The 10,689-nt window shown below is 43.8% G+C and overlaps 3 protein-coding genes across 3 annotated transcripts; 1 reads left to right on the forward strand and 2 right to left on the reverse strand.

Annotated features, from left to right (window-relative positions):
• Window positions 1–2,649: 2,649 nt before the first annotated feature.
• On the reverse strand, window positions 2,650–2,889 carry PHALS_07788 (uncharacterized protein; the record flags this gene model as incomplete). Its single annotated transcript, XM_024721317.1, has 2 exons — window positions 2,650–2,661; window positions 2,740–2,889. 2 exons carry the CDS (start codon window positions 2,887–2,889, stop codon window positions 2,650–2,652), a joined length of 162 nt encoding a protein of 53 aa, XP_024586428.1.
• A 3,364-nt stretch (window positions 2,890–6,253) lies between these two features.
• On the reverse strand, window positions 6,254–7,804 carry PHALS_07789 (sodium-dependent phosphate; the record flags this gene model as incomplete). Its single annotated transcript, XM_024721318.1, has 1 exon — window positions 6,254–7,804. One exon carries the CDS (start codon window positions 7,802–7,804, stop codon window positions 6,254–6,256), a length of 1,551 nt encoding a protein of 516 aa, XP_024586429.1.
• A 46-nt stretch (window positions 7,805–7,850) lies between these two features.
• PHALS_15254 (uncharacterized protein) lies at window positions 7,851–8,211 on the forward strand. The gene has a single exon (XM_024721319.2). It carries the CDS (start codon window positions 7,924–7,926, stop codon window positions 8,104–8,106), a length of 183 nt encoding a protein of 60 aa, XP_024586430.1. The 5' UTR covers window positions 7,851–7,923; the 3' UTR covers window positions 8,107–8,211.
• Window positions 8,212–10,689: the final 2,478 nt, after the last annotated feature.

Here is a 10,689-nt window from a genome sequence, read left to right on the forward strand (position 1 = left end):
ACAAAAGTAGGTCAGGAGTTTTTTTAAGAAGTACGGTAGAATATTTGCCACCCCCAACATCCATTATCCAATTTATCTATAAAATAGTGCATTTTTGAATTTAATGAATCCGTATCAGGCATTGTCAACAGCAGCGGAGCATTCAAAGCATCAAACGTTTTTGATGTTAGTCGAGAGTTGATCGCAGTCGGAATGGCCTCTTATAGCCAAACACCCTTTTTCTAGGATGGATATGTCAGCAGAAATTTGTCCGTCACTCATTCGAGATGCAGCGTCAAATAGTGTGGCTTGAGCAGACCATACCATTTATGACAACAATGTAGAAATCTTACCACAAAGCACGGCTCTTCTCCCGATTCATCTTCATCGAGCGCAATCACAAAGATCCGCAGGCCTCGATTTCATTTACTCTCACCGTTGGTGAAGACGAATTCACAATTCTGACAATTTAAGACAACATTACTCAACTTGAAGTCAGATTAAGTGCACCGCTTTCAAGATCTGGATCTATTAAATTTTTATTTGTTTATTGCTAGTGTGGCTAGATAAATCGAAGGTGTTTCGCAAACTCCAAAGCCCCCCCCCGACGAACTGAATCATTTGACCGGTCGTTAAATGGGCATAGCTCTCATGGCAAGCCGGATCACTTTTCCAATCACTATATGAGTGTAAACAAAAAAAATGTAGCCCGATACATTGTTATCAAACCTGAAAATATCATGTGATAATTCAAGACCAACCGAGGGATTAGATAAATTCAGACATCACCCTGCTTTAAACTTTGTCCGGTTCCTTATCTTCATACAACCCGTTGTGTTCATTATATATTTAAACCATGCCATACCCGTCCTGTTCACCAATAAGAACGCGCATTCAGTGTGATTGTAATGTTATATTTGGCTAAGATAAAACTGGCCAGGTTTGTACTGCGTCTTCGATGTTTATGTAAGGTCAAAGGCAAGAATATGTCGCTCTTGTGCAACGAAGTCGTTATGTATTTATCATCCGAGCATTGCAAAGAAGTGAGATACGAAGTACGGTACGTATACAGTGTGAGCCTTGGCAAACAATATCAAGATATACATGTTTTCTATCGAAATTACATAGCTAGAGGAACTAGGTAGTGCTACCGAGCACAACAATTGACTTCAAGGATGTGCAAGATTAAAGGCGTCGTTTACATTACGGACCAGGTTTTATATAGTGTGCCAGCAACATCAACTATGCCACGAATTGTTGCCGAGGCTGATTGTTACTGGGAGGAAATAGAAAGTTAAACCCTTCTTCATCGAGACCCGAGCCACTTGTTGCGCTGTCTAGGGGATATTCGGACTAAGAATAGTACTGGAACTCAATAGGGTTAAGCCTTTACTACGGGGACGAACACAAACTCACTGACTGGGAGCATTTATATCGACTGCGCGATCGCTCACACTAATTGCTGTAAAGTCTTCACCGCAATTTCAAAACATTCCATCTGACCACCTGTCTAGGGGATCGGTAATGTTAGTTCTAATATGGGATCAAGCACTTGAAAAAACGTTCATTGGAATTTTGCCTGAAGTGCGGATTTCAATCCGAATTAATAACCACCGGCAAGTTATTCTGGCAAATGTTTTGTCGAAGAAGAGTTTGGCTGAATTTCAGCGATTTTGGTGTTGCTGATAGCAGCGAGACGGGCTTTCTTGTTCGAACAATCCAAAAAAAACACAATGTTGGTATCACCGGCACGTCTTCCGTAAGACCAAAATATCAGGGTTGGTGATTAGCTGCCAACATCTTGCCGGGACCGGCGAACTGTTCAAAAGCACCCACCCGGGTGCCGAGGGTTCAATTTGCTGACACCATTTGTCCGTGGGCAGGTGACTAATTCCTTTAATGCAAATTTGGTTGCCATTACGTAGCGCCCACCGTATAATATACTTTCTTTACCGAGGTAATCAACCATGGGAATATCATTTGCTAGCACAGTCTTCTGTTTTGAGGTTACATTTGACGTACCAGGAAACGCTGAGTCAGTACGGTATCACAGCTATTCCTCGAAAATGAATTTGCGGTGCAAATGTGCGGCTAGACCCCTCGATTAATCGACACCCGAATTCGATTTTTCTTATTATGTGAAGCTATCTATCAAAAACAGTCAACTCATGCTGTACCAATCCCGTACGCCGTACGAATCGCACCATTGTAGCATGCAGAAATTCATAGTGAGATCTCCCACCACCACACTACGTCAACTCAGCGTGTACCATGCCTCGAAAGTACACGAGACAAACTATATAAAATTTATGACATTCTCTGTGAAAGTATGGCATAGACCGACGTGACACAGACTACATGAGCTGACCGACCCGATTTGAGAGGATCAAAACTAGGGCACGCAATAGACTTCTGTTCAAAGCCTTGAAGGTGCCGATTCTATCCCGCTGCAGCTCCACTTATTTTTTTCAAGAGAACCGGCGAGAGGTCGTGCCATATTCGCGTAATTTGCACAACACTTGAGCAATTGCGTAGGCACTGGCAATTCTACAATTGCATTGATATTGGTGTGATTTACCCACAGTCAATGCATCCTATAAAACGACCCTAACAGAGTATTTTGACGATGTCATAGTCAATCATGGCTATACAATCGAATAACGCACACACTCAAGCACTGCTCTAGAAATTTTAACTAGTTTTCAACCCCCAGCTCACCGTCCTCTGGGCTTGCAAGTCATATACCGATCACAATATTACGAGCCAGTCATGTATGAAGCGTTCTTTTAAACATGCGTCATCAATGTCTCCTAAGGCTGAGATATCTTCTACCCAGGACAGCGATACATTTTTCCACCGAATCAGATGCCGCAAGACACTCCATTCAATGGCGTAGCTTGAGGAGCGCATCCGATGCGTGGTACATGTTGGTATCGGTCATACGCGTAAATTTCCGGGGATAGGAAACATGCAGCCAATACCGAGAAAGCTTATGACAGCTTGCCAGCGGAGTATAAGCTCTGCCAAAAATGATCGATGTGCAACGTGTCCGTAAATTACGCGTGGAGCGGATTGTGTACCCGTGGGCTCACCTGTAATAGCAATATCTGGAGAAGTGAAAGTTATCCATCCTTCACAAACTCATGGAAGTTTGAAGGCAAGATTGCTCTGATTTCGTTGCTCCTTCTAGCACAGCACAAATTTGGTCGCTTGGGAATAATCGCTCAGCACAGCGTGTTTACCACAAGCGAGTGAAGCAATGACCTCAGTCCAGCTTCGATCCTAGGTCTCATGGAGGTGAGCGGGACTGTCAGTGACAATGATTTGAGATATTAAATTGGCCCATTGACGCCCACGCTGTGGTGCATACATCGCAAACACAAAAACTAAAGGCGATCAAATCGGGCGTTTACTTCTATCAAGCTGCGTTGTATTGCTGTTAAACGGTTGAAGCGACGTATCTTTCTCACGCGGTAGGCGAGTTAAGTACGATACATTTCCGCGCTTCCGTACATTGTACATCCAAGGTATAGTCAGCGTGGAGGTACGGGTCTACTCGGCAACTGCTGCTCCAAGAACAGGCAATACTCTTGAGGAGTCGCTACCTGTTCTGTTCAGAATGCTCTCGCGGATCGACTATCAAGCGCCCCTCCGCCCTCTAATAGAAATGAGGGCCCGCACGCAAAGGCGTGAAAGGCCTTCGCCACGGGGCGGCGAGAAACATTTTAAAAATTAGGTCAGTGATTTTTCGGTAACGGTCGTTGCGACTCTTGCTTTTATGGACGTAAGCTGGGCCCCCTCACCCAGGCGTAATTATTTGGTTATGAGCTAGTCATGGGCGCGAGTTGTGGTTGAGTGTCGCGATGTGTTCCACTATTAAAAACGGGCACGGAAGGCGTAATGTTTGCGGGACAGATCGGTCATAGTGAGCGTCTTTTTCTTAGTGTGTGGCTCTGCTGTATGTCTCTCGGTGAGTAGTGCACCGTCTTCTTCACCCAAAGCGGCTTTTATAACATCGGACATGCTAACTCTAAAGCCCGCTTATTCAGGTGAGTGAATTTCTGATGTGAGTATGCTCGAGGGAGCAGGCACTGCAGGGGTTCACCTTTCCGCATCTTCAACAGTTTAAGGGTCGCCTCAGTCTAGTACGCAGTGTCGACTTTGTTCGCACACTTGTGTGCAGTTTGGAGGCATCAAACTACTGATGGGTTAGCTTTAATATATCATCGATCACAATAAAAAATATAATCGTATCAATTTTCTTAGGCTTCCTTGAAAATTTCGGGAACATGAGATAGATAACCAATATTTCGTTTATCCGAACAAGACATTCCGTCCAAATGTTGAATTGCGTTTGAGCACCAGTAACAGAATCTGTCAAGAGCTGAATCATGTGGGTATACGTCACGGTCTTGCAGGAGATTCTCTCCATCCTTGCCCTTGAAGGATTTAATGATCATCATGTGCAGCTTGTGGTCATCCGTCGCCGACGGTGGCGATATGGACGCAGCCGACGCCGACATCTTCTGCTGCGAGTGCTCTAACAGAGAATTTTATAGCTTGTAAACGCCTCTTGACGCGCGCTTATCGCATCAGGATCTTGCGAAGCGAGGTGTTGCACGCCCTCAGTACCAAGCAGATATACTTGGAAGCGGATCGCAATCTGCTTACTCCAAGAGTAGCTACAACCTTAACCCAAGGCTGATCAGCTTTTCCGTTTAGTATGTAAACTGTATTTCTCGTTTTTTTTAGACAAAGCCGCCTATACCTAAATCTATAGGTTTTCCTAGTATTAAAACCTCATTAAATGTATACCTACTGGCTGTTTCAGCCGCGTACTTACTTATTGATTAAGTGTATTCACATCATTGTGTGGTCATACCACCTTGTATAACCTGCACTTGTGTGTCTCATGCGCGCACTGCGCGGTATGTGCGGCCTTGACCGTTTGCAGCACAGGCGGAGGTCCTAGCGGGTCGATGTGCATCGACGCGCCCCCTCGGGCGTTGCCAAGGGTGGAGTTGAACATTCTACAACTATATGCTTGGAACATTTGCTCGACTTCACTTGCGAGATACCTCCATCTGACTCATCCGTTCTTAGATGTCGAAGAGCGTGGCGAGAATTCTTTCCTTGATATCGTCACCACTTCCGTGAGCGGTCAACGTGCCTACTAGAACTACTGATAACGCCGCGGATCTTCGATGGCCGATGTCAATTTGATCGGCATAGATGCGCTCGGCGCGTTTGGCGTCCCTTAGGTTTATAATCTGCTGAAAATATGAAGGACGCTTTAGGCGGCAAGTTTGGGAGTGAATGCATGCTCTTAATTCGTTACTCTGTGTTACCTCTAAGCATTTATATGACGTCATTAAGCGCAATCTTCTGACATTCTAAACCCAATAATGTTGTGTCATCGTGGGCGCAGTCACACGATGACTTTTTACGGTTTGGGAATCCGGTCGCGCCATGCATGCTTCAAGCTGACTTTCTAGCAGTCTAGTTATCCTAGGTCACATCTTAATAGCTGCCAACATATACACGTGGTGGTTAAACATTTGTAAAAAGACGTGACTGATAACATCAGTACGAACGAATAGTATCTGCACAGAAGTTAATATAGTAAGAGCTGTTATCCTGATAGAAAGGATCTACGAGTAATATATATGCTGATTATAAGGACGAATCTCGCGGAGCAAATGCCAAACATCGTAAATTTAGTGAGCAAATCAATGTTGTCACTCGCAGTAATTGTGTCGTTCATAAATTAGCAAAATTGTAATGTGTGTGTGATGCGATCAGAACCTTGATCGAGGAATATGTCATTAACGTGAATTGCTGAAGAACAATAATTTTTAGCTTACTGTATGTGTAAGCCACAACATGTAGTACAGTCTCTGCAATGTTATATAAAGCAGGTATGGTCCACTTGGAGGGGATGCCAAAAAACCAGCTAAGTTCAGGCTTACATTGTAAAATTCAGAGAAAAGCGTCGTTGGCAGAAAGAGCACAAGTTCTTGTGAGGCATGCGACTGCAGGTAGAACATTCTCAACAATCCTCGTTGTGGCATCTTTTGAAACTTTGTTGATCTAATAAAGGTAGAAAATGTTATTGTGAAGCCAAACTAAAGTTTTCAGTCCTTTTATAATAATATTATGTATATGGTGGTCACACGAGAAATTACATTTGGGGCCTTTTGAAGGATGTTTATATTATAGAAATTCAACACAAGAAAACTGTGCTATAATCTAGTGCATTTTATCCTCGAAATAGTTAAACAACATTATGGGAGAAATGGGTTGGGGAGGTCATTCTGACACCTTCGCTTGTCACCTGAAGTTCACGCTGAAGGCGCTTCTTTTCCAAGAATGAGTGCCAGATCGATCGACCACCTTTTTTCAAGTACCAGAATACGAATCCTGCTAGTGCAAGTACAACAATTGCACTAAGAATGTATCCAATCACTTGCACTTCAGTGTGATCGGCAGTACACATGTAAACCATTCCGAGCAAAATTCCTGGAGCCACCAAAAAGAGAACAATGAGGAAAATCACGGCGGTCAACGGCCACGCAGCACTGGAGAACGCCAGCGCTCGAGCCCAAGACAAGATGGGTTTGCGAGTGATTGGGATTGGGTAGAACAACAAGATGCCGAACAGATTAAACCAAAAGTGCACGAGTGCGATAGCCACCGAGTCAGATTTTCCGGTAACCAGTGCTGCGAGGAGTGCCGTGCCTGTTGTGCCAAGATTGGCTCCAATTACAAGCGGGTATACTTGCTCCAGTTTAACAACATCCAATCCAGCCAAAGGGGTTAGTGTAGATGTCACGACTGTAGATGAATGAACACAAAACGTGATCAAAGTTCCAACGATAATATTGACATAACCATTGTAGTTCAGAAGCTTAGCAATAAGGCGCTTCGTTGGACCCAGGAACACCTTGGCAAGCATCTTGACCAGCATGAGCAAAGAGCAGACCAAGATACAAAAGCCAATTACGACTGTGATGCCACCAATGCCACTGTCACTTAAACCCGAGCCTTCAAACACGCCTCCGGTGTTAAATGAGTGATCGGGAAGACATTGCTCATCACCGGTGGCAACATTATAGATAGCCTTCTTGTCTACAACAATTAATTGTTTTGCCAACGGGTTTACGATAGCATCAACAGGGCTTGAAAACGCACCACCGTCGGTCTTGGCGTCTGACATGGCGACCGATAGTTTTTCAAGCGGATGGAAAAGGACTTCAAGAGGGAAAAGCACGAAGACTGACCACAAATTGTACATATCGTGGACCGTTGCAGCAGCCATTGCGCGCTGGAATTGAGCCCGGTCTCCAACCTGGCCGAATGCTACCATAATGCACGTAATGCATGTTCCAATGTTGGCACCCATGATTACGTACACACCTTGGCGAATTGTCATACCTCCTGAGCCCACTAGAGCAACAACGATAGATGTGACTGTACCGGAGCTATGAAGTAGTGCAGTGGCAATGGTACCAATCATCAGACCAGCCACTGGATTGTCAGCAAAGTCAAAAGCCCCCTTTGTATCACAACCGAGAGCTAGTGTAAAGCCGTCACCAATGAGCTTGACAGCAACCATGAAAAAATAAAGCGCAGCGACTGATGCAACACCGTAAAGTATGCCTCGCAATATTTTTTTCGCAAGCGAATCTTCGGAATCGTGCGTTTGTTGGTGAATTTCATCATCCAATTCTTGCTTTGGATTACAGTCGCTTGCAGTGTTACTCGGACGGAGACCAAACGCCGGGGAATTTACTTTTGCGTAGTCATCCGAAGTGTCTTGTACCATGATGGATGAAGTTAGTACTCGAAACGAGTCAAATTGGAAATTGATGCTTAGATCGATGTGAGGAATGGACCATGCCGAACACTTGATCGGATGATGCTGTTTCTATCATTGGGATTAGAATGCAATCCAGCCTCACGATTGTAATCTCTCGTGAGGATTCAGAACTGACACGAAAAGTGCGATACAGTATGCACTCAAACGAACAGAAAAAGCATTACCACGCATATATGCGGTGCAGTTGGAGCTTATTCAAACTTTGTGTGCAAGCTTGTGATGGGAAAATTATTGGAGCTCAGGGTTAAAGATTCATTACATACACAAAAAATTGGGTAGATTAGCTCCAGTGATGTTGATGCTGTATAAAAAATAGGCGACTTTCATGCATTTCCACTAAATAATGAGGCAGGGTGCAGCACCATCCGCCTGTCTGTAATATAAGGTTATCAATTAGCAAGATGTGGCTTCTGATGTGCTGTTCGGTTGTATAAACAAGACATCTACCAAACAGAACTATCCTCGCTCTGTAGTAATGGCAAGCCTTAATTTTCATCTCTTGGCGTATGATTGTAAGTGTCGCAAAATCTGTATGTTGGTGAGACGCTTGGTGATTATTTTGGTGACAATCAAAGGCAAGTTTTCATTGCGTCAGTCGGAATTTCTTGAACCATTTATTGATTTTGAGATCCACTGCAGAGGCGATGTGTCGAAAGCGTACGATGTAATTTTCAGTGGACGGTTGCGTGAATCTACGCTATTATTTCTAATGGAAATCATCTTGGCGTTAAAACTTTGCGCCGTCAGCTTCATTATCGATACGAAAAACACAGATAAATGACATGGTCAAGAAAATGCATCGGAAGGAAGTGGAAGCTACTTTGTTTCTTCTGCGCGCGATGAAGCCAATCCTGTATTGAAGGTTTGCAAAGCCATGCCAGAAGATTAGAAAAGAGATTTCAAGGCGGAGAACCTAGAACTGGGTCGAGAGCGATTGGAGATGGTAAAATCTACATGTCGAGCTCCATCAGATGTCCACAATGTTTTTGCGGCATGTTGGTCTTAGATCGGCTTAACGCGACTAATACGATTAATACTACCTGACGTTCTGCAGATTGACTCACGCGAAACGCTTGAGAATGCTCGAGCCCGATTGTTGTTTCGGCTAAGTTTGGGGTATTGTGTCATTTTCCAGATGGTATGACGTGGAACGAATACCCCACATTGAAGGTGAAAGTGAGCATCTTACGAAGATGGCCATATATCGATCGAACAGCGACTCAATGGAGAAAACTTCCTGGCATTACAATTTGTGCATTCGAGGCTGCGAAATTGTCAGATGAGCTCTATGCGGTGGATAGTCGAGCAAATTCACCTTCGCATCAGATTCAATAGCTATCGTCAATTCGACATATGTAATTCTCAATTCCCGTCTTCCGTGAGACTTTGTTAGGCGAGCTTGCAATCTCAAGACTTTCCTTGGCCTAACTCAGTATTTAGTTTACTTACACTTTCGATTCTTGACCACGTTGCAATTACTAATTTTGAATTAATTTCCAGAATGTGAAAGTGCTGTCAATGACACATTGCATTGATATGATTCTACGTCACGTAGATTCCGTAGGCCAAATATGTAAGATAATACGAGAAAGAATGTCGAGATGTTGGCAATCAAGAAAAATGGTCAAGTTATTGAAATCGTTTCCCATACTTTTCCTCCATATTGTCTTTGTTGGGTTGTGATATACATTTTGCGCGTAATATCTACTCGCCATTCTCAATCTTTCTTTAAAGCTTCAATGTTTGAGATTCTATTAACATAGAAATAAATTAGCTCGGCAGATAAGGAACAAAAAGACTATTTTCTGACCAAAATTGAGACGTAATGTAAGTCTAAGTGAAAAGAGCTAAATATTCCCACGCATAAATGTGAGTACGGTATGTGTGCGATACAGCCGCACAGATCGTCATTTCTCGAAAGTACCGTCTGAGCTCAGTGCAGCAGCGGTTGGAAAGACCCATACCTCTCATGAGAAATGTACCTTGGGTACTAAGAGCTGGCAAAAATCCGATTAATGTTACGATTAGTTCTTACTCAGACGACCAGATATTACAGAACACGTCTTAAACGAACGAAACTAAAGTCCATATTGATGGACTGCCAGTACTCTGCCGGAACCAGCAGACTGGTCAAAGGCATCGTCTCTTGCGGAGAAGAGTTAATCCGTCGACACGTTTTATGGGTGCGCACGTATGATTTTGCTAACTAATGGATGTTTGGCCACCGCATATATAACGGGGCTACACGTACCCTGGTAACAGGGTGTGTGTCACACGAGATGGGCATGGTGGACTGCACCCAAACAAGAATACGGTATGTGGCTAGGTAGCCAGTAGATATGCATGTATTTAGATGCTTCTACATATATTTAGGAGATTCTATACATCTAAAATTAGGCGGTTTTGCTGCAGATAAAACAAACAAATACAGCGTACTTTTTAAACAGAAGAGGTTATTAGCCTTGGGTTAAGGTTCTAACTACTCTTGGAGGTAGCGAATTGCGATCCGCTACACTCGTACTGGTTCTTGTGAAGAACGTAAGGTCGGTGACCTAAATTAAGCTTTCTCTAAGCGCAAAGCTACGACAGCCCCGCTGCACTAAGTGTATAATGGTGTCTACAACAAGAACAGAGTACTGGAGGAGGCACATGATATGGCCACCTGGAAAAGGAAAGATACACTACTCGAGGAGAGCTATGCTGCAGCGGGGCTGCCATAGCTTTGCGCTTGAGGAAGCGTAGTTTAGGTCACCGACCTTTCGTTCTATACAATAACCAATACGAGTGTAGCGGATCGCAATCCGCTACCTCCAAGAGTAGTTAGTATCTTA

Source organism: Plasmopara halstedii, assembly GCF_900000015.1.
Source record: "Plasmopara halstedii genome assembly, contig: Scaffold_3120, whole genome shotgun sequence".
NCBI lineage: Eukaryota > Oomycota > Peronosporomycetes > Peronosporales > Peronosporaceae > Plasmopara > Plasmopara halstedii.

Coding starts and splice junctions, on each gene's coding strand:
- PHALS_15254 (XM_024721319.2), top strand. CDS start 7,924: ATGCAATCCAGCCTCACGATTGTAATCTCTCGTGAGGATTCAGAACTG.